Genomic DNA, 25,195 nt, shown 5'->3' on the forward strand with positions numbered 1-25,195 from the left:
GCCCCAAAAAAACCACAAAAAAAAAACAAATTATATATATATATACATGTAGAGGTATCAGTACCGTGTTAGCCGAGCTTCAATAATTAAAAAGTAAATACATGATACCGTTCTGTGGCTAACGAAATGCTTTTATTTGTGCGAGCTTTCGAGATACACTTCATTCATTGTAACATCGCCGGAAGAAGAGATCAGTGTATCTCGAAAGCTCGCACAAATAAAAGCATTTCGTTAGCCACAGAACGGTATCATCTATTTATTTTTTGATTATATATATAGATAGAGAGATAGAGAGATAGAGATCTGCACTGTACAGTAAAAAGAATAATCCCAGGAGTGACTCTGCATGAGTTACACAGATAAATCCCCAAAACATGAAGCCCCCCCCCCGTGTCACATGTCAAAGTGCCTAAACTCCAGGCAAGGACTCTGTGCAATGGAAGATATGCAAATACACCCCCACATAGAAAGGTATTGGAGGATTTCACAGTGACATATGTAAGATGAAAAAGCAACGTTTTGGGGGGCCAAATAAAGGGAACCTGAGGCTGTGAAATCCTGAAGCACATTCTCATGTAAATGACCAAAAATCCAAAGTGCACCTCTTCCCAGACCCTAGGGTGACCCTGCGCTGAAAACAGACCAAATCCGGGATTGCATGCTAAGTGGAACAAGGCGCTTGGTTTTGACCCCAGCATTTTTTGTTCCCTGTTCCAAATAGTTGCAAGCTAAAGATGGAAGAAAAGCGAGAAAACTGGCCTTAATCTCCATTCCATTCTGTGAATAGAACACGGGGTGGCAGAGGAATGCATTAATAAACATGGCTTGTTTGTGTGACATCACTTCTCATTCCACTCTCATACTTGTCCTGCCCTCCGTGCCCTGCATTGCACTGCTATGGGACGGAATCTCATACACTTCAATGTGTGCAAATAGCCCCAAATCCTCTAAGGTGCAGGAGTCCTTCAGCAAAGACAGACAGCGCACAGTCTGCGTCAGTGTGTATCATTCATCTCTGCTCGAAAGATCTTGTAATCCAGACTCGAGGTTCATGCAACTCACACGTATCCTCCCTTAAAGCTGCAGTTCAGGCTCCCGGTTTTTTTTTTTAGTTTTTTTTTAACTTCAATACTTTCATGTGGGCAATCTCTACTTACCTAAAAAAAACTGCATAGCTGCCGGTCAATTCGTTCTCCGTCTATTGATCAGCAAAGTTTGGCGACATCTTTAAATATGGGGAATGTAAATCGTTGCTATAGGAACAAGCATGCTTGTTAAAATAGAATACAAGAAAATTGGTCTTTCAAAGTTGTTTTTTTTTAAAAACAGAAAATGCTAAAAGTATTTTTTTCTTACTACAGAACTGATTTATTAAAAAAAACACACATGCAGGATATTGCCTGAACTGCAGCTTTAAATGTTATCATACGAGGGGTATGTTCGTTTGCGCTTATTAACCCCTTCCCTGCCTAGATATGTAACCTACGAATGCAGAAATCCAGCGAAAAACCCAGAAGTGAGCTCTTGACTTGGGTAAGGGGGAGGGTGGGGGGGGGGGGGGGGATACCTGCAATTCAAAGTTCACAAATTTAAATCCTGCCTTGAGCCATCGCTAATCTGCCTGATATTATTGGGCAGACAATGTGTCTGTCTGACGAGTGAGAGCTGCACAGAACATTTTCCATGCATGGCAAGTCCCAGCCACACACAGCATGAGACCGGGGACAGGCAGGAACCTGGGACTGGCAGGAACCTGGGACTGGGACTGGCAGGAACCTGGGACTGGCAGGAACCTGGGACTGGGACTGGCAGGAACCTGGGACTGGCAGGAACCTGGGACTGGGACTGGCAGGAACCTGGGACTGGCAGGAACCTGGGACTGGCAGGAACCTGGGACTGGGACTGGCAGGAACCTGGGACTGGGACTGGGACTGGCAGGAACCTGGGACTGGCAGGAACCTGGGACTGGCAGGATAAAAGTTCAATTTAGCAAACACATTCAAACTGTAATAAAATGAGAGAACTCAGTCACGTAACCACTTCCTACCACCCTTAGGCTAAGGCCCCGCTCCCAGAGTCAGCGCGCCCGCACTGCAGACAGGCGGGGCACTGACATACACAGACCGCGATATGCGGTCTGTAGGGAGCCGGAGCGGGAGGTGGGCGGGAGAGGGAGGCTTGAGCGGGACGGGGGGCGTGGCTTGAGCGGAGGGACCCGCTACTCTCCCCCCCCCCCTCCACGGCTCGGGCTGCTGATTGAAGGTAAGTAAAGCAACACACACACACACACATACACACAGACAGGCACAGGCACATACACACAGACAGGCACACACACACGCTGGCACTCATACACACACACACACAGACAGAGGCAGGCACTCACGCACTCAGGCACACACATACACACACACAGACAGGCACGCATGCACTCAGACACACACACAGACACACACACACACACACAGACAGGCACTCACGCACTCAGACACACACACAGACAGGCACTCACGCACTCAGACACACACACAAACAGGCACTCACGCTGCTTTCACTCCACACTCCTCCCCGCTCCCCGAAGCCTCTCCTCCTCCCGAAGCCTCCCCTCCCCATTGGCTCACAGCCACACCACGTGACGCGTCAACGCTAGGGATCACCATTCTCTTGTATCCCATAGCGGCTGACGCGCCACAGCGTGTAGTGAGCTGTGCAGCCAGGGGGGACTGGGACCGGCTCGGGAGGATTCCCCTGCTGGTGGGGAACTCGCGTGTGGCCGCCCGCGCCAACGAGCGCAGCGGGTCCCAGGCCTTACTTTCTCTGCCAATGCCAGGTTACCAGATAACCACCACACAGCTAATACATTCACTGGCAGAGACCGGCACAGAAAGGCAGCTCAGGGGTTAATGCCGTACGCAGGGAAGAAATGAAAGAAACATATAAACCGGGACATTCTTTGGATTTTTCTTGGGGAAAACAGCATTAAGTTAACTCCGGGTAACTCTTTGAATGAAGCGTTAATGACGTTTTGCTGCAAACCTGCTTATTTACATCAAAGGCGCCGCTGGCACAGGTCAGGGGTGCAGGGATCTGCCTGGAGGGGCCCAGGACTCATGGAGGCTGGGGTGACAATTGCTGCCATTATCAGGTAATTAGGGCTTTGGAAGGTGTTTGCAGATTGTAGTTTTCTTTGAATTTTGTTTTTAATGTGTTGAAAGTTGAAGATCTTACAAAACCAGCCAGGACAGGTGTGTTACCTGGAATCCTGCGCACCTGGACGGTCGATAAACTCCTCCCGCAGCCAAATGCACCAGACGTTACTCTGTATATTGCAACATTGTAACTTCTCAGGGTGGTGTGCTTGGGTGTTTTGACGTATTGTAGCATTCCCGCGTCTACTTCTCTAATGTAGAAGTGGCAAACTCTAGTCCCCGAGGCCACCAACAGGCCAGGTATTAGGGATATCCCTGCTTCAGCACAGGGGGCTCAATCAGTGGGTCAATTGAGAGAGAAGACTGATCCCCCTGTGCTGAAGCAGGGATATCCCTAATACCTGGCCTGGCGGTGGCCCTTGATGAGTAGAGTTGGCCACTCCATTGAGGGTCAATAACTGAGCCACTGATTGAGCCACCTGTGCTGAAGCAGGGATATCCTGAAAACCTGACCTTGTGGTGGCCTTGAGGACTGGGGTTGGCCGCCCCTGGAATGTAAGATCACAATTATTAGGAATATTTGCTCCACCTCAGAGTGGGCACATTGTATGATGGATGGAGATGCAGAATTTGAGGTAAGAGTACAACCCACCCAGGCAGGAACTGAACCTACACACTGTGCACTGAAGGCCAGCTCCTGATCTGCCAGGTCACATCTTATTCAGAGAATAAAATAGGGGTCGTTTATTAAAGTCTCCGGTTGCAAAACGGAGTAAAAAAAACGCCCGGCACTAATTATCACACTTTTCCCGGTGATACACCTGGTGCAATCCCTTTGTGCACGTTTTACCCCAGTTTTGCAGGTGCAAGACTTCAGTCAACTACCTTCATAATGTCCTTTTCTGACCCAGGATCGGAGATGTGCGCCTTTTTCACTGAATTTGTCGAAAACGGAAATGTGCACAAAACATTCGGCAATCATTAAAAAAAGTTACTGTGTATTGGAAATGTCCAGGAATTCTCTTACTGCAGACGCCAGGGGACACGCAGTGCGCACAGAAAGTACCATTTGGCTTTATACAATGCCAATTTCCTGAAAGTCTTTTGCAGTAATCTGGTGAAAATGTTGCACCAAAGACTATCATTCTTGAGCCATGTGAACATTCTGTAAAATTGTTGCAAAAATTTGAGATTCAAGAGAAAAACGCAAAAAAAAAAATGTTGAGAAGCAATTTGAAGACATTTCCACAATATTACCTAGGAAGTGGAGAGGGAGGAAAAAACACCAAAAAACAGGCACTTCACAAACTACTTTGCTCCCTCAGCATGTGCTTAGCCTAGCGGTTCTCAATATGTCCCCAAGACCTCCAACAGGTCAGGTTTTCAGGGTATCCTTGCTTCAGCACAGGTGGCTCAATCAGTAGCTCAGTTGAAGAGCCTGCTTCACAGCACAGGTGGCTCAATCAGGGGCTCAGTCACTGATTGAGCCATCTGTGCTGAAACAGGGATATCCTGAAAACCTGACCTGTTGGGGGGTCTTGAGAACCCCTGGCTTAGTCTAGTTATGCCCTAGTGCTACTCCTGCCTCGAATGTGCACTGCAGATGGCATCAGAACATGTATTAATGCAGTATTTTCCCAGGCAGGGGGCACGGGCAGCCCGAATCAAAGACCCACCGAAGCTAAGAAAAATGTCATTATTTGTCCAAGCCCTGAAGGAGAAGCATCCGATGCCAGAAGCCGACCTTCTTGCTCCTTGGCTGCCTCATTCAAGCAGCCAGCAGCTGTCTGCATGGAATGTCCTTCTCATTATCTGCACCCATCAGGATTGCAAGAGTCCCTTTCTCATAAAGTCTCCAGGCGGCAAAACTGGTGCAAAATAACAGAACCAGATCAAGTAGGAAAACCAGCCTGAAAAAGCACCGAAGTAAATCTTTACATTTTGTTATTTTCCTTTAGTGCATTTTTTGTTGCCTTCGGGCCTTTTACAGTTGGGAGAGTTTGGGGGGGGGGGGGGGAAATAACCCCCATAAAATCTATTTGACAGATATAAGCTGCAGCTGGTCTCTATGCTGATACACACATGGGGACCAGACTTTGAGAGATGCACTTGCTCCCAAGTGCAAACGGGGATTAAGACCACGGAAAGAGTACGATGATACTTTAAAAAGGTAACGCCGCTGGAAGAAGAAGAGATCAGTGTATCTCGAAAGCTCGCACAAATAAAAGCATTTCGTTAGCCACAGAACGGTATCGACTATTCGTTTTATATATATATATTGTGACAGAAACCAGGGGATGGTAATAAATTCCATATATAGGGCTCCCAGGATACTGAACAGTTTCTATCCTGTCTGGCCTGGGAGTGCAGCCTTATAATACATGCACTCCATCCCACAGTTTTGGGCAAGCGCTGGAACTGAGGGATTTCTGTCACCTGTCATGCTAATTAGAAATCAGGTATGTAAGACTGATTTCCTGTTTGCTCTTGTCTCTTCTCCAGAGCCTGGAAGGCTGCTGAACACAGTGGGGAGAAGCCCCTTCCCCACACAGGTTCAATTGTTCTATTCATTTGGCTAACTCTGCAAAAGTACCTTGTTTTGTTGTTGGAAAGTGGAAAAGCCACTTCCACCCTGAGTTAGGGAAATCTAAGTTAAGTTATCGCTCAGGTGAGCAGCTTTTGTTTTGATGTGTTTTGTTGTATGCACTGTGGCAGTCTCAGTGCCTGGGACTGAATAAACCAGGCACAGCCTGTTTAAAGGAACAGTACGTGACGCCTCCTCATTTAACCTACCCCAAAAGACCGTGTTCTAACCGTCCCGGACAAGCAGCGGAGCCCCGGAGTAAGCTGTTTGTCACATATGGTGGAGAATGCGGGCAGAACACTAAAAGGTCTGGGGGTTAAAGAACTTTAAAAAAAAAAAAAAAAAAAAAAAAAAAGTTTTCTCTCTCTCTCTCCAAACAAGATGGAAGACGTGGTGAGTGCGCTGGTACGCAATGTCGCTGTCCAGAAAGACGCGAATGAAGCCCTGCAACAGGCGAATGCAAACCAGCAAGAGACAAACCGCTTGCTGAGAGAGGAGCAACAGTGGTTCGCTCAGGGCTTACAGCAGGAACTCGAGATCCTGAGGGAGACTATCAGTAACCTTCCACTGGCAGCGGCAGCCCCAGTTCCGAAAATGACCAGGGCAAGCCACTACCTTCAGAAGATGGGACCCTCGGATGATGTGGAAGCCTATCTTCTCACGTTTGAACGCACGGCACAGAGAGAGGGATGGCCAGAAGCTGAGTGGGCTGGTCTAATCGCACCCTTCCTAAGCGGCGAACCCCAGAAGGCTTACTTTGATCTAGAGCCAGCCGAAGCTAACGTCTATGCAAAATTGAAGTTCGAGATCCTCGCCCGCCTCGGCGTAACCACGGCTGTTCGCGCCCAAAGGTTTCACGCATGGTCCTTCACGATGGATAAAGCCACCCGAAGCCAGATGTATGACCTCATCCACCTCGCCCGGAAGTGGCTACAACCCGAGATCAACTCAGCAAGCCACATCGTGGAACGGTTGGTCATGGACCAGTTCTTGAGGAAACTTCCCTCTGCCTTACGCCATTGGGTCAGTCGGAGTGACCCCCACAATGCGGATGAGCTTGTGGCCCTCGTAGAAAGGTACAATGCAGCAGGAGAGCACCCGCAACCCACAGTCGTGGAGCAACCCCACTACCCGAGGTTCCAGGACTCTTCCAGAGACGGTAAAAGGGTACCGGGGTTAAGGGGAGCTGAAGAGCGGCGACCACCTTCACGCAGCACCAGCAACAGTGGTTCGCACACTAAGGGCAATAGCCAACATGGGGAGCCGGGAAAAGGCTCTAAGTGGGACACAGACTATGTACCTAAATGTGTAAATTGTCATGAGAGGGGCCACACAGCAAAAATCTGCCCACTAAATGATGAGCCCATGCAATGCAACAGCGTGGAACCTTATTCGCTGTTGTCCCAATGTATGCGCCCTAGCCCAGAGGACCCCTTAAATAACCATCTGTGGGCATCTGTAAAGGTTAATGGTAGGAGGGTTCGGGCACTTCTGGACTCTGGGAGCATGGTCACACTAGTGTCCGAATACCTCTTGCCCATTAAGAAGAAACAGGGAAACAGTTCACAAAGAATGGCAATTTGTTGTATACATGGGGATAATCATGAATATTCCACTGTTGATGTTTTTTTTGAAACAGAGTTTGGTTCTTTAGATTTCAAGGTGGGTATTGTACCCAAACTGGCACATGATGTGTTAATAGGGACCGACTTTCCCCATTTTCTAAAAATGTGGTCCCCCGCTCAGAATAGCGCCCAGAGTTCAATAGCGGACCATAACGAAGTATTAGAAGAAATAAATCCTTTCCCGTTTTCAGAAATGGAGGTTGACGAGGGCCCAAATAAGAAGGGGGAAAAGGAGGAGTGCTGTAAAATTCCCTTCCCCATCACTACTTTGGTAGGGAATACCCCAAATCAGGATGTTGATCAGACACTTACCACCCCAGAACCGGATAAGACCCTCGCTGACCTAGAGGTCAGTCCTGGAAGTTTTAAGAAGGCCCAGTGGGAGGACCCCACATTAGAGGTAGCAAGGGGAAATATACGGGACCTGAATAGTACTCTTGGCCAACCAGATAGGTCGCTTGCTTACCCCTACTTCGAGGTAGAGAACGACCTAGTATATCGGGTTGATAAAAGAAAATCAGTTACAACTAAACAATTGTTGGTACCACGGACATTCCGTAATGTAGTGTTACACCTCGCACATAGTCATCCATTGGGGGGACACCTAGGAGTGGAAAAGACAAAAGAAAAGGTTCTCCGAAGCTTCTATTGGCCTGGGGTTCTGGCAGAAATTACGAATTATTGTTCCTCATGCCCAGCATGTCAGATCACCGCCCCGTTCAAGGCGTACCGCAGCCCATTGGTACCCCTTCCCATAATAGAGGTACCATTTGACCGGATTGCTATGGATTTAGTAGGACCCCTAATAAAGTCTGCTAGGGGACATCAGCATATATTGGTAATATTAGATTATGCCACCCGATATCCGGAGGCAGTTCCCCTACGTAGCACCTCTGCCAAAAACATAGCAAAAGAGTTAGTAGTTCTGTTTTCCCGGGTTGGAATTCCTAAAGAGATTCTATCTGACCAGGGAACACCGTTTATGTCCCAAGTAACAAAAGAGTTATGTAAACTCCTAAAAATCAAGCACCTCAGAACCTCAGTCTATCATCCACAAACAGATGGTTTAGTGGAAAGGTTCAATAAAACCTTAAAGAGCATGTTACGGCGGGCGGTCGATAAAGATGGGAAAAACTGGGATTGTTTGTTACCGTACCTGTTATTTGCCATTAGGGAAGTTCCCCAATCATCCACAGGCTTCTCCCCGTTTGAACTATTGTATGGCCGACACCCAAGGGGCTTACTGGATATAGCCAAAGAGACTTGGGAACACGAGGTTACCCCTTACAGAAGTGTAATAGAGCATGTTGCCCAGATGCAGGACCGCATTGCTGCAGTCCTACCCATAGTGAGGGAACACATGGAGAAAGCTCAAGAAGCACAGAGGAATACGTATAATAAGGGTGCTAGGGTCAGAATTTTTTTTCCAGGTGATAGGGTACTAGTTCTGGTTCCCACCGTGGAAAGTAAATTCCTTGCTAAATGGCATGGGCCATATGAGGTCTTGGAAAGAGTGGGAGAAGTAAATTATAAGGTAAGACAGCCAGGTAGGAGGAAACCTGAGCAAATTTACCATATAAACCTACTCAAGCCCTGGAAAGATAGAGAAGTCTTGTCAACCCTAGTAACCCCAGGTCCGTCAGAGAGTCAAGAAACTGACCCAGAGGTTAGCATAGCTGAAACCCTGTCCGTTCATCAGAAACAAGAGGTTCAGAATTTAGTGAGCAGAAACAAAGAAATCTTCTCTACACAGCCAGGTAGAACTAGCGTAATTGAACATGACCTAGTCTCTGAACCGGGGGTCCGAGTTAACCTTAAACCGTACCGAATCCCAGAGGCCAAAAGAGAGGCTATAAGTTTAGAGGTTAAAAAAATGCTAAAACTAGGCGTAATTGAGGAATCCCAAAGTGGGTGGAACAGCCCTATAGTCTTAGTCCCAAAGCCAGATGGTACAACAAGGTTTTGTAATGACTACCGGAAACTAAACGCGGTGTCAAAATTTGATACTTACCCTATGCCCAGGGTAGATGAACTTGTAGAGAGACTGGGTAAAGCCCGATATCTCACAACCCTAGACCTAACAAAAGGGTACTGGCAGGTTCCCCTCACAGAAAGGGCAAAAGAAAAGACAGCCTTCTCAACCCCAGACGGCCTCTTTCAATATAAGGTGCTGCCTTTTGGCTTACATGGAGCTCCCGCCACATTCCAAAGAATGATGGATAAAATTTTAAAACCACATGCTCGGTATGCTGCTGCCTACCTGGATGATGTGGTAATCCATAGTGAAGATTGGCAATCCCACCTTCCAAAGGTCCAAGCTGTGCTCGACGCAGTTCGGTCTGCTGGACTAACTGCTAACCCCGCTAAATGCACCATTGGTCTGGAGGAGGCCAAGTATCTGGGGTATTCTATTGGCAGAGGTTTACTCAAACCCCAAACACTCAAAGTGGAGGCGATACAAGGTTGGCCAAGGCCAGTTACAAAAAAACAAGTAAGGACCTTTTTGGGGTTAATTGGGTACTATAGAAGGTTTATTCCCAATTTTGCGACTAAGGCAACCCCACTAACCGACCTCACAAAAGCAAGAGGACCACTTATGGTAAAGTGGTCCCCCGAAACCGAACAGGCCTTTAGAAGCCTGAAAGAAGCTCTCTGTGCCCAACCAGTGTTGGTCACACCTGACTTCTCCAAAGAGTTCGTAGTCCAAACCGACGCATCTGAGGTAGGGCTGGGGGCGGTACTCTCCCAGGAGTCTCAAGGTGAGGAACACCCCATCCTTTATTTAAGTAGGAAACTAAATCCCCAGGAGAAAAATTACTCCATAGTAGAGAAAGAGTGTCTCGCAATAAAGTGGGCTGTAGAGACGCTCAAATACTACCTGTTGGGGAGAAAATTCCGGTTGGTCACAGATCATGCACCCCTTACCTGGATCTGTCAAAACAGGGAAAAGAATGCTAGAGTGACCAGGTGGTTCCTAAGCCTACAACCCTTTAAATTTTCTGTGGAACACAGGTCAGGGCACAAACATGGCAATGCTGACGGGTTGTCAGGGATGCACTCCCTAATATCCATGGTCGCTCATCCCTCAGGGTCTGAGCTGGGGGGGAGGATATGTGACAGAAACCAGGGGATGGTAATAAATTCCATATATAGGGCTCCCAGGATACTGAACAGTTTCTATCCTGTCTGGCCTGGGAGTGCAGCCTTATAATACATGCACTCCATCCCACAGTTTTGGGCAAGCGCTGGAACTGAGGGATTTCTGTCACCTGTCATGCTAATTAGAAATCAGGTATGTAAGACTGATTTCCTGTTTGCTCTTGTCTCTTCTCCAGAGCCTGGAAGGCTGCTGAACACAGTGGGGAGAAGCCCCTTCCCCACACAGGTTCAATTGTTCTATTCATTTGGCTAACTCTGCAAAAGTACCTTGTTTTGTTGTTGGAAAGTGGAAAAGCCACTTCCACCCTGAGTTAGGGAAATCTAAGTTAAGTTATCGCTCAGGTGAGCAGCTTTTGTTTTGATGTGTTTTGTTGTATGCACTGTGGCAGTCTCAGTGCCTGGGACTGAATAAACCAGGCACAGCCTGTTTAAAGGAACAGTACGTGACGCCTCCTCATTTAACCTACCCCAAAAGACCGTGTTCTAACCGTCCCGGACAAGCAGCGGAGCCCCGGAGTAAGCTGTTTGTCACAATATATATATATATATATATATATATATATATATATATATGTAATATGAATAGGGCTCATCCTACAGGAATTCTGTAACTGCAGCATACAGTTTGTGTTTAAGGGCAGGAGGTGAGGTTCAGTGGTTAAGCCGTTTGGACTCCACAAGGTTGTGTGTTAAATAATTATCTTCTAAAATCTCTTAATTCTAAACTGTAAATCAGGGGTCTCAAACTCAGTCCTCAAGAGCCACCAACAGATCAGGGTTTACGGATATCCCTGCTTGAGCCACTGATTGAGCCACCTGTGCTGAAGCAGGGATATCCGTAAACCCTGATATGTTGGTGGCTCCTGAGGACGAGTTGGCCAGTCAATATCTGACCAACTGATTGAGCCACCTGTGCTGAAGCAGGGATATCCATAAAGCTGGCCTGTTGGTGGCTCTTGAGGACTGAGTTTGAGACCCATGCTGTAAATACTCTAACAAACTCATAAAGTCCTCTGCATGTCACAGGCTCCACAGCCGTGACCCATCCCACGGACACGTTAAGCGCATCATTGGGTTGGGTTTCTCCATCACATATTCTGAGCGGCCGTGGCTAACTAACTTAATTTCCCCGTGTCTTCCTGCCACGTACTTGAAGATGTATATCTCAAGGTATCGGGTACCTTCAGCAACGCAAACCCCATGACGGTTTTTTTTTTCAGGACCAATAAGGTCCACAACGCGTGTGAAAAAAAGTATTTAAAAAAAAAAAAGAGAGGACGCGTATAAATGGAAAAAATGATGGAGCATAGAAATGTGGCAAGAAATCCAGCCACCCCGGGGGGAAGGGATACAGCGTCCAGGGGCAAAATACCTGTCCAATAATTCCAAAGCAGCAGGTAGACCATCAGTCAAAGTGAATGAAGCCTTCACCATGAAATGCATCTTTTTACTTTATTTCTAACAGCAGATGCTCTGATGTGAAAAAAAACCAGTTCCTTTTCCCGAGTAAATCCGAGCGTCTCAGCTCCCAGAGGAGAAGGAATAAAGCCGTGGCTCATATTCCTTTCTTGTTCGCACAAACAGTCTAAATTGGCAGATAATCTTCCCATTATAAACTGATTCTTTCACAAACATCCGCCCATACAGTGATATTGGGATATCCGCCCTGTGTGGAAGGGTATTTGTTTGTGCTAAAGGTGAATAGAGTCGGAGCTGCTTGTTTGTTTTTCTCCCGATTTGCAGATGTACTTATTTGTAAAAATGACAGATTGGACTTTAAACAGAACCTCTGACTTTCAGGACCGGCAGAGCTACGGAGATCATATCATAACGGGTTATTGGGAGGAGGGGGCGTGGGGGTGGCTGACAGGGGGGAGACAAGTGGCTCTATTTGGGGTAGGTTATACTAGACGAGTATGGCGTTGGGTGAAGGTGCCCAAACCCGTTTCCCACAAAATCCGTTTCCCGGTGCAAAATCCGTTTCCCGGTGCAAAATCCGCAAACGGATTTGGTGCAGTTTCAATCCGCGCGGATTCATCAAAAACCGCCATTGGATCCAACCCGTGGACGGATTTGTAGATCCAGTCCGCAGATTCAGCGATCAGTTGGCGGATTCTGGAGAATTCTTTATCTGCGGATTGGATTCTATACACGCATCCACGGGTTGCGGAAAACGCGGAGCGTATTGGGAATAATAATAATGAAAAAATCCGCAAAACATGAAAATCGCCCTTTTTGACATTGATCCGCTGAAATCCACAGGCCACAAGAACTGTCCGATCCACCGCGGATCCAAAAACACAAAAAAAAAATGTCCCCGTCTCTTGGCGCGACCAATATTATATACAAACTGCACTTGTTTTTCATTTTCCAATCAAAAGTAACAAGTTGGATAAAAGAATGAAATGATTTTAATAGAATAGCATATTTGTTTGAAGCAGAAATTCCTCCTTTTAGACGCATAGGGGGTAATGTGTTAAGGCCCAAGGGTGCTAATGCTGCACTAGTACACAGAATGCCCATTGCAAGGCATTACACCTGAATTAATGACCAGTACATTCCTAAACGTGATCACTGGCTCTGTGTTCAGAAGATTCGTGATCCAGACGGAATCAGGTTACGGTCGGTAAAAAAATAAACAATTGGAGATGTTTTGCTGGAGTGAGGAGTGTTGCATGATGGGCCGTAACAAAAAACAGGTCTGCAGGTTTTAATGTTCCTATGGGGAGTCGGGCGCCTGCTGTGCGCGTCACAGCTCGATTTCTGTTCCATAGTACGCAGCATCTGCAGCAGTTAAAAGCAGAGCGCACTGCACACACTGTAACTGCAGAGCACACTGCGCACACCCGTCCTGTAACAGCAGAGCGCACTGCGCACACCCCGTCCTGGAACTGCAGAGCGAACTGCGCACACCCCATCCTGTAACTGCAGAGCGCACTGCACACACCCATCCTGTAACTGCAGAGTGCACTGCACACACCCCGTCCTACTGCAGAGCGCACTGCGCACACACCGTCCTGGAACTGCAGAGCGCACTGCACACACTGTAACTGCAGAGCGCACTGCGCACACCCGTCCTGTAACTGCAGAGCGCACTGCACACACTGTAACTGCAGAGCGCACTGCGCACACTGTAACTGCAGAGCGCACTGCGCACACTGTAACTGCAGAGCGCACTGCGCACACTATAACTGCAGAGTGCACTGTGCACACTGTAACTGCAGAGCGCACTGCGCACACTGTAACTGCAGAGCGCACTGCACACATCCGTCCTGTAACAGCAGAGCGCACTGCGCACACCCCGTCCTGAAACTGCAGAGCACACAAACCGTCCTACTGCAGAGCGCACTGCGCACACCCCGTCCTGTAACTGCAGAGCGCACTGCGCACACCCCGTCCTGTAACAGCAGAGCGCACTGCACACACCCCGTCCTGTAACTGCAGAGCGCACTGCACACACACCGTCCTGTAACTGCAGAGCGCACTGCACACACCCCGTCCTGTAACTGCAGAGCGCACTGCACACACCCCGTCCTGTAACTGCAGAGCGCACTGCACACACACCGTCCTGTAACTGCAGAGCGCACTGCACACACCCCGTCCTGTAACTGCAGAGCGCACTGCACACACCCCGTCCTGTAACTGCAGAGCGCACTGCACACACCCCGTCCTGTAACTGCAGAGCGCACTGCACACACCCCGTCCTGTAACTGCAGAGTGCACTGCGCACACCCCGTCCTGTAACAGCAGAGCGCACTGCACACACCCCGCCCTGTAACTGCAGAGCACACTGCACACACCCCGTCCTGTAACTTCAGAGCACACTGCACACACCCCGTCCTGTAACTGCAGAGCGCACTGCACACACCCCGTCCTGTAACTGCAGAGCGCACTGCACACACCCCATCCTGTAACTGCAGAGCACACTGTACACACCCCGTCCTGTAACTGCAGAGCGCACTGCACACACCCCGTCCTGTAACTGCAGAGCACACTGCACACACCCCATCCTGTAACAGCAGAGCGCACTGCACACACCCCGTCCTGTAACTGCAGAGCGCACTGCACACACCCCGTCCTGTAACTGCAGAGCGCACTGCACACACCCCGTCCTGTAACTGCAGAGCGCACTGCACACACCCCGTCCTGTAACTGCAGAGCACACTGCACACACCCGTCCTGTAACTGCACAGCGCACTGCACACACCCCGCCCTGTAACAGCAGAGCGCACTGCACACACCCTGTCCTGTAACAGCACAGCGCACTGCACACACCCCATCCTGTAACAGCAGAGCGCACTGCACACACCCCATCCTGTAACTGCAGAGCGCACTGCACACACCCGTCCTGTAACAGCACAGCGCACTGCACACACCCCGTCCTGTAACTGCAGAGCGCACTGCACACACTCCGTCCTGTAACTGCAGAGCACACTACGCACACCCCGTCCTGTAACAGCAGAGCGCACTGCACACACCCCGTCCTGTAACTGCAGAGCGCACTGCACACACCCCGTCCTGTAACAGCACAGCGCACTGCACACACCCCGTCCTGGAACAGCAGAGCGCACTGCACACACCCCGTCCTGTAACTGCAGAGCACACTGCACACACCCCGTCCTGTAACTGCAGAGCGCACTGCACACACCCCGCCCTGTAACAGCAGAGCGCACTGCACACACCCCGTCCTGTAACAGCACAGCACACTGCACACACCCCATCCTGTAACAGCAGAGCGCACTGCACACACCCCATCCTGTAACTGCAGAGCGCACTGCACACACCCGTCCTGTAACAGCACAGCGCACTGCACACACCCCGTCCTGTAACTGCAGAGCGCACTGCACACACCCCGTCCTGTAACTGCAGAGCACACTACGCACACCCCGTCCTGTAACAGCACAGCGCACTGCACACACCCCGTCCTGTAACAGCACAGCGCACTGCACACACCCCGTCCTGTAACTGCAGAGCGCACTGCACACACCCCGTCCTGGAACAGCAGAGCGCACTGCACACACCCCGTCCTGTAACTGCAGAGCGCAATGCGCACACCCCGTCCTGTAACAGCAGAGCGCACTGCACACACCCCGTCCTGTAACTGCAGAGCGCACTGCACACACCCCGTCCTGTAACAGCACAGCGCACTGCACACACCCCGTCCTATAACTGCACAGCGCACTGCACACACCCCGTCCTGTAACTGCAGAGCGCACTGCACACACTCCGTCCTGTAACGGCAGAGCGCGCTGCACACACCCCGTCCTGTAACAGCACAGCGCACTGCACACACCCCGTCCTGTAACTGCAGAGCGCACTGCACACACCCCGTCCTGTAACTGCAGAGCGCACTGCACACACCCCGTCCTGTAACAGCACAGCGCACTGCACACACCCCGTCCTGTAACAGCACAGCGCACACACCCCGGCCTGTAACAGCAGAGCGCTTCACACACCCTGTCCTGTAACTGCAGAGCGCACTGCACACACCCCGTCCTGTAACTGCAGAGCGCGCTGCACACACCCCGTCCTGTAACTGCAGAGCGCACTGCACACACCCCGTCCTGTAACAGCAGAGCGCACTGCACACACCCCGTCCTGTAACTGCAGAGCGCGCTGCACACACCCCGTCCTGTAACAGCAGAGCGCACTGCACACACCCTGTCCTGTAACTGCAGAGCACACTGCACACACCCCGTCCTGTAACTGCAGAGCGCGCTGCACACACCCCGTCCTGTAACTGCAGAGCGCGCTGCACACACCCCGTCCTGTAACTGCACAGCGCACTGCACACAACCCGCCCTGTAACTGCACAGCGCACTGCACACACCCCGTCCTGTAACTGCACAGCGCACTGCACACACCCCGTCCTGTAACTGCACAGCGCACTGCACACACCCCGCCCTGTAACTGCACAGCGCACTGCACACACCCCGTCCTGTAACTGCAGAGCCCACTGCACACACCCCGCCCTGTAACAGCAGAGCGCACTGCACACACCCCGCCCTGTAACTGCAGAGCGCACTGCACACACCCCGTCCTGTAACTGCACAGCGCACTGCACACACCCCGTCCTGTAACTGCAGAGTGCACTGCACACACCCCGTCCTGTAACTGCAGAGCGCACTGCACACACCCCGTCCTGTAACAGCAGAGCGCACTGCGCACACCGCGTCCTGTAACAGCAGAGCGCACTGCACACACCCCGTCCTGTAACTGCAGAGCGCACTGCACACACCCCGCCCTGTAACAGCACAGCGCACTGCACACACCCCGCCCTGTAACAGCACAGCGCACTGCACACACCCCGTCCTGTAACTGCACAGCGCACTGCACACACCCCGCCCTGTAACTGCAGAGCGCACTGCACACACCCCGTCCTGTAACTGCACAGCGTACTGCACACACCCCGTCCTGTAACTGCAGAGCGCACTGCACACACCCCGTCCTGTAACTGCAGAGCGCACTGCACACACCCCGTCCTGTAACTGCAGAGCGCACTGCACACACCCCGTCCTGTAACTGCACAGCGCACTGCACATACCCCGTCCTGTAACTGCAGAGCGCACTGCACACACCCCGCCCTGTAACAGCACAGCGCACTGCACACACCCCGCCCTGTAACAGCACAGCGCACTGCACACACCCCGTCCTGTAACTGCACAGCGCACTGCACACACCCCGTCCTGTAACTGCAGAGCGCACTGCACACACCCCGCCCTGTAACAGCACAGCGCACTGCACACACCCCGCCCTGTAACAGCACAGCGCACTGCACACACCCCGCCCTGTAACTACAGAGCGCACTGCACACACCCCATCCTGTAACAGCAGAGCGCACTGCACACACCCCGCCCTGTAACTACAGAGCGCACTGCACACACCCCGCCCTGTAACAGCACAGCGCACTGCACACACCCCGTCCTGTAACTGCAGAGCGCACTGCACACACCCCGTCCTGTAACTGCAGAGCGCACTGCACACACCCCGTCCTGTAACTGCACAGCGCACTGCACACACCCCGCCCTGTAACTGCAGAGCGCACTGCACACACCCCGTCCTGTAACTGCACAGCGTACTGCACACACCCCGTCCTGTAACTGCAGAGCGCACTGCACACACCCCGTCCTGTAACTGCAGAGCGCACTGCACACACCCCGTCCTGTAACTGCAGAGCGCACTGCACACACCCCGTCCTGTAACTGCACAGCGCACTGCACATACCCCGTCCTGTAACTGCAGAGCGCACTGCACACACCCCGCCCTGTAACAGCACAGCGCACTGCACACACCCCGCCCTGTAACAGCACAGCGCACTGCACACACCCCGTCCTGTAACTGCACAGCGCACTGCACACACCCCGTCCTGTAACTGCAGAGCGCACTGCACACACCCCGCCCTGTAACAGCACAGCGCACTGCACACACCCCGCCCTGTAACAGCACAGCGCACTGCACACACCCCGCCCTGTAACTACAGAGCGCACTGCACACACCCCGTCCTGTAACAGCAGAGCGCACTGCACACACCCCGCCCTGTAACTACAGAGCGCACTGCACACACCCCGCCCTGTAACAGCACAGCGCACTGCACACACCCCGTCCTGTAACTGCAGAGCGCACTGCACACACCCCGTCCTGTAACTGCAGAGCGCACTGCACACACCCCGTCCTGTAACTGCACAGCGCACTGCACACACCCCGTCCTGTAACTGCAGAGCGCGCTGCACACACCCCGTCCTGTAACTGCAGAGCGCGCTGCACACACCCCGCCCTGTAACTGCAGAGCACACTGCACACACCCCGTCCTGTAACAGCACAGCGCACTGCACACACCCCGTCCTGTAACTGCAGAGCGCGCTGCACACACCCCGTCCTGTAACTGCAGAGCGCACTGCACACACCCCGTCCTGTAACTGCAGAGCGCGCTGCACACACTCCGTCCTGTAACTGCAGAGCGCGCTGCACACACCCCGTCCTGTAACTGCAGAGCGCGCTGCACACACCCCGCCCTATCTTGGTGATATTGCTATATAAGTAGTTATTTATCTGCTTTACATTGCTACAATAGGAATATTAAGATTTCAGGACTATTTAAGTCCCAATATATTTCTACATCTAGAATGCAGCGTAAGGGATCCAGTGCAGGCGTAATGCTGGACGCTTGTTCATTAATAGGTTAATGGTTGTCCCTATGCACCGTTGTATATGTATCATATAATTACCTCTTGATATAAATAGGTTGAGCGGTTGATCATCTACAGTTGTTTTACAAGTTAACCCTTTAACTGCTCCAGGGACCAGGGGAAAAAAAAAGTGTTTTCGGAGACCGCGCAGGGTTTTATGAAGAAGACAGTGGCTTTTCGCCTTTCTTTATTATCCTCTCCCCGTCACTGCCAGTAGGACCAGCACTATAACTAGAACACAATATAGAGAGGCTGCATAGCAATGCATTTCACGCCCTGCCAGCACTGACATGGTTAAGGAGTGGCACACGGTTGCAGGCCGTTAATATTGCTCAGCGCGGCCGTCTGCCCCAGATGTGACGTCTTTGGGAAATGTGAGTAACCAGCAGGCTGCAGCAACGACCGCAGTTCTACACCCAAAGTAATGCAATCTGGTTTAAACTATTGACAAGTTTCAGTGTTCTGTGCCACCCTCCCAGGCCCTCCACGTGCTACCCATAGCGGCACTTACCATTGACGAGCACGGTGAAGTTGACGCTTTTCAGCAGTCCGTGCCGAGAGCTGCTCAGGACCAAGGTGTACGTCCCAGCATCCTTCCTCCTCGGGCTCCGGATAACAAGGCTATAATTGTTGGGGCTGGGCTCGCAACAGGTGTGGTCCACCCCGATTAGCTTCCCGTCCTTGTACCTGTACAAGACAGCAGAAGAAGGAGAGTCATCCTCAAATGTTTTGTGGTCCCGTTTCTTGGGAGGGATTCTAGATCTCGTAAACGGTTTACTTTAGTTGGTGGATAAAGCAAAACAAAAAAGCAAACAGCGCTGGCGGCTCAATCAGTCCCTGCTTCAGCACAGGTGGCTCAATCAGTCCCTGCTTCAGCACAGGTGGTTCAATCAGTGGCTCAGTATTCGAAGCTGGGATATCCCTAAAACCTGACCTGTTGGGGGGGTCTTGAGGACTGGCAACCCCTGGTTTTCAGCATTATGTTCCCCCACTTAATGGGATTTGCTGCCCTGTCCCCCCTTTTACTCATGCCAGGAACAGACCGGCTGAACATGTCCCTAGATTTTCTTCCGTGTAAGGAAAGGGAGCCCCTGACAGGATCAGGTTTTAAATCTGTCATCCCGGTGTAAAATCCAGCACGGTTTAAACCGGTCCCTTTAATCTGGAACTACGTGGCAATGTTATACACAGACTTCCAAGATACCGGGAACCTTCCTCGCTCTGTAACCCCGTCACTGCCACCAGGGCTTGTTGCAGCATGCAATGCAGCTCTCTTTGGCCATAGACGGGGTTAATTAAACAAAACAGTCACAATAGACAAAATTCAAAGTGTCCGTTTTAGGCATGAGTTTTTGTTGTGGGCATTAAACGCGGCACTTTTAAAAAAAAAGTTTTTTGTTTTGTTTTAATATATGCAGCCTTTAATTACCTTTATTGAAAAATAATTACCTAAGCTGCCAATCGATTAATTCTCCCGTGATCGATCAGCAAAATCCTGCTTCCCAGGGTTCACTAAATGGCTGCGTTTCAGTTTCAATCAATCCTTCAGTCAGTGTAACTCAGCAGCTACAATGTATTCTTAAATTACTAAGGTAACATGATCTATTGTTGCAGTTTGCAGCTCAAACTGCTGGGAATATTGGCAACAAATGATCACAAACAGGAAAGTGTTACAGAGATCTTACACTGCTGGGGAGATGGGCTAAAGCCTGCTATAGAAATCTGAGGCTGCTCAGTGTATTAAAACTTAAATATGGCATTAAGTTGAATTAAAAAAAAAAATGTAGTAAGTATTATCTAATACTACGGAACGGATTTATTTAAACACACACGTAGGATATTGCTTCGATTGCGCCTTTGAGGCAGTATTTTCCTAGACGGGGCATGAACTGTACGACTGGAAATTAATCACTGCTTTTAACAATAACATTGCTGCACTGACAGTGTCCACAGAGAGGACGTCCCTGGAGTTTTAACTCTAGTATTCTGCACCCAGGCAGATAAGGAGACTCTGCCCAAGGACGCAAGGGGCTGACACTGTGATTGTAAACAGCTTCACCCACTTCAAAGGCAGTGGACCAGACATGACCATTTTTATTTGTCCTTTAGTTTTGTGGAAGAACTCGCAGGAATGGAATTCTTCAACCTGGCACAAGAAACCTCACATAGTCCTAAGAAGAGAATATGGACGGTCTGTTCTGCTTTTACTTCTTATTACCAGCTTGGTGACATCTTGTAGTTTAGATCAGTGGTTTTCAACAGGGGTACCCCGGGTATCCCGAAAGGGTTCCCTGCAATTTTCAGGTCATTTAAAAATGGTACCAATACAGAAGAATTTACAATGCATCTGATCTCAGACGCGCTATTAGAGAGGGTTGGGGTTCCTTACAATGCATCTGATCTCAGACACACTATTAGAGAGGGTTGGGGTTCCTTACAATGCATCTGATCTCAGACGCGCTATTAGAGAGGGCTGGGGTTCCTTACAATGCATCTGATCTCAGACGCTATTAGAGAGGGTTGCGGTTCCTTACAATGCATCTGATCTCAGACGCTCTATTAGAGAGGGTTGGGGTTCCTTACAATGCATCTGATCTCAGACGCTCTATTAGAGAGGGTTGGGGTTCCTTACAATGCATCTGATCTCAGACTCGCTATTAGAGAGGGTTGGGGTTCCATAGAATTTCACAATATAATTATAGAGTTCCTTAACAAAAAAAAGGGGTCACACCACAGGTGAAGATATAACTGTGGGTCTCAGCACATACAGGACATATAACACGACTTTGCTTTCCAATTCAGTGATGTGGTTACAACATTACAAAACTTGTTGCAGACATGGCATACATCTTGTCCCGTCCTAACATTTTGGGACAGGGACTCACCACGTGACTTGTGGCTCTGGGAAAGCGTGCACTCTGGCGGACAGTTTAAGATCCCTGCGCCCCTCGTTCACTTCGTGCACAGGTCTTTTCGGGGGAGATATGATCAGGAAGGGATTTTCTGGAAAACAAGAAGTGCAGCTTTTCATACAAACACGAGACACTTTTGAATCTGCAGTAACCACCTTAAACTGAGAAATGGCACCAAAATATAACAATATATATTTTCTTACATAGCACTGACAATGTACACGGCTCTGTACATAGAGTTTTTGCAAGTACAGTAAATCCCTGCCCCAAAGAGCTTGCAATCTAGTCTTGGTACCTGAGGGATACTGCCTTGCCCAAGGTCACAATGAGCTGATACTAGAATTTTATCCGGTTTCCCCCGTATAGACAGGGACATTATCCCAGAGCTATATCTTCAGCCCAACATCAGAAACTACAGCAGGGCAATTAATCCCAGGGCACACAGGGGTATTTGTCAGAACACTGTTGCACTTGGAACATGCATCAGAATAGTAACATACGTCTATTCATTTCAGCTTGGTAATGCTTTTTGGCAGCGAAGGGGTTAAATAATGGCAACAGTAGACTTGTATATAATATTCTGCATCTCTGCCCCTCAGTTCTGTCACATTTCGGAAGGTGTGACTGTACCTGCCGCTGGCTCGGCAGATCGTGTTGGCAAATAGCTACAGAGGTAATGGGGTTATTAACCATTTCAGTGCACATGATGTAGTGGCTACACCAGGGGCAGCCAACGCCAGTCGTCAAGAGCTACCAACAGGTCGGGTTTTCAGGATATCCCTGCTTCAGCACAGGTGGCTCAGTCAGTGGCTCAGTCGAAGACAGCACCACCTGTGCTGAAGCAGGGATCCCCTGAAAACGTGACCTGTTGGTAGCTCTTGAGGGTTGGAGTTGGCCACTTCTGGGCTACACCATGTGCTTTTTTGGCTTGTTTTCTCTTGGCGGTTTCGCTTTGCGATCCGGCGGGCAGCGAAACGCAACAGGAGAACTCCTTTACCGTTCCCACAATCAGCGCTGCCCCCGCTAATCGCTCCGGTTCTGCAGCTGCTCGGGCACTCAAGGAGCCAGTAAAGTGTGCTAGTCCAAAAGAACAGCACCAGATAGGAAAAATTCCAAGGGGCAGACAGTGTGTATCAAGGCAAAAAGAGAGAAATTCTGGGACAAATGGACGGCACCGTCTGTATGAAAGAGACAACGGGATTTTATTCTTGGACACATCTTGTTCAGTTTAGTTCGCCCCAGAAGTAGCTGCACCCCTACACTTGTACATGGAACCCCAAACTCTTCCATTCCTTTTCTCCGATAAAGCTTTTGCTGTTTTATGTGACCAGCAGATGGGAAACGTGAGTAACGAGATCACAGAGACCCCATGTAACCCAGTTTGGGGGTGCACGGGGTATGCCATTGTTGGTGCAATCACTTTAATGGAGGGAAAAATGTAGGCGATAAAAGAAAAAATCATGCACCCCTCACTCCAAAAAAAAACTCAGATGATTGTCACAAAACGCGGGTGTGAGAGAGGATATCCAGTGCGCCTGCTTTACTGTAACGCCATTGTAAAATAAACAAGTCAGGTGATGCAGCCTTTTAACGAACCATTTTTATGTTTTTAAAGTGATTCTTATCTTCCTTCCAGAGATTTCCACATCAATTAGTTTTTTTTTTTTTTTGCGGACGGTGGTTTCTCCCCATACAAACCGTGGGGTCGGGGGGGGGGGGGTGTTTTTTGATCTACATGAGAGCCCGAGAAAAGTGGGAATGGTTTTTAACCATTTACTTGTTTGTATTATTATATTATCACTACTAATAGAATACAGCTGGGGGATTTCATATACTCCCACCCTCCCCTCTTGCTTCCCAGTAAGTAACTCCTCTCGCTTCCCAGTAAGTAACTCCTCTCGCCTCCCAGTAAGTAACTCCTCTCGCCTCCCAGTAAGTAACTCCTCTCGCCTCCCAGTAAGTAACTCCTCTCGCCTCCCAGTAAGTAACTCCTCTCGCCTCCCAGTAAGTAACTCCTCTCGCCTCCCAGTAAGTAACTCCTCTCGCCTCCCAGTAAGTAACTCCTCTCGCCACGGCTGCGGGGGAAACAAACTGAACTAATAGCAGTGATACAGCCAATAATTAAACCCCTGGGTTTCTGGAGTGGGGTGCGGGGGAAGGCGGGGGGGGGGGGGGGGGTAAATAAACGCTAATCTGGTTTGCACCTCCCAAGTGATCAGATGTATTCACATTTCCTCCTTGTAAGTAAGAGCGTAGGATAAGGAAAGCAGCCAGGCCGTGACGAGGGCAGTAATCCCGCCCTGCTTTATGAATGACACGGTTTACGAAACACTTCCTGTATAAAATAATTACATTTGATTAAGGCAATCAATCATTGAGCGTTAGCTTGTTGAACACATCGCCCCTTTATCTCACGGCAGCGAAGTTATCATACACAAGGCCACGCAAGTTACTTTCATTTAGTTACTGCAATTTATATTCCTCTTTACCGAGGCAGGCAAGAGCTCGTCACACAATGTCGCACAATACACAAGGGACACTCACTATGGACAGTGATTGTAATGTTACTGGCGATGTGCGGATCCTGGCCATGCCGGCAGATGTACGTTCCGCGGTCCTGCATCGTCACATGCTCTATGGTGACGGATCTGGAAGCCAAGTACACACTGCTGCCCATCTCCAGGCTCTTCCCTACGTGCAGAGGAACCTGGAACAGCAAAACGCAGGAGTTCAATGTCAAATTGGGTTATTTAACCTGCAGCTCCGATTTGTGGCAGGTCTCCGCAGCCCAAGCAGGTAGCAATACACTACAAAGCAATCTGGTTTTAGTAGCAATGTAGACAGAAGTGTGTTTAGACAAAGTGTCGTTATTTTGGAGCAGTTCTGCGGCATATGTAAAAAAAGGTTCTTACACAGCTTGAAATAAGGATTTTTGGGGGCAAATAAAAGGGAAAAAGAATGATGCACAGAGACGCAGAATGTGATACATCTCATTATAATCTGTGCACCATGTAACTCCCCCCAACTCCTCTTACTGACACTCCCCAAGGTGCATGCTGGGGCAGACGCAGAATGTGATACATCTCATTATAATCTGTGCACCATGTAACTCCCCCCCAACTCCTCCTACTGACTCTCCCCAAGGTGCATGCTGGGACAGAGACGCAGAATGTGATACATCTCATTATAATCTGTGCACCATGTAACTCCCCCAACTCCTCTTACTGACACTCCCCAAGGTGCAAGCTGGGACAGAGACGCAGAATGTGATGCATCTCATTATAATCTGTGCCCCATGTAACTCCCCCCAACTCCTCCTACTGTCTCTCCCCAAGGTGCAAGCTGGGGCAGAGACGCAGAATGTGATACATCTCATTATAATCTGTGCACCATGTAACTCCCCCAACTCCTCCTACTGACTCTCCCCAAGGTGCAAGCTGGGACAAGAAAGTCATTTATCGTCTGTAATTTTATAAGGCAGAGGTTCTCAACTTCTGTCCACCAGACCCCCCAACAGGTCAGGTTTTCAGGATACCCCAGCTTCAGCACAGGCGGCTCAATCAGTGGCTCAGTTAAAGAC

At 49.9% G+C, this 25,195-nt stretch overlaps 1 protein-coding gene across 1 annotated transcript in view; it reads right to left on the minus strand.

Moving 5' to 3' along the window:
• The window catches only part of LOC142467239 (vascular endothelial growth factor receptor kdr-like), a 145,984-nt gene that overhangs the window by 65,052 nt on the left and 55,737 nt on the right, over window positions 1–25,195 (minus strand). Inside the window, 3 exon segments of the mRNA XM_075572670.1 lie at window positions 19,215–19,390; window positions 21,589–21,706; window positions 24,160–24,322. Of these exon segments, the coding sequence (XP_075428785.1) occupies window positions 19,215–19,390; window positions 21,589–21,706; window positions 24,160–24,322 (457 nt within the window).

Source organism: Ascaphus truei, chromosome 16 (genome assembly GCF_040206685.1).
Source record: "Ascaphus truei isolate aAscTru1 chromosome 16, aAscTru1.hap1, whole genome shotgun sequence".
Lineage (NCBI taxonomy): Eukaryota > Metazoa > Chordata > Amphibia > Anura > Ascaphidae > Ascaphus > Ascaphus truei.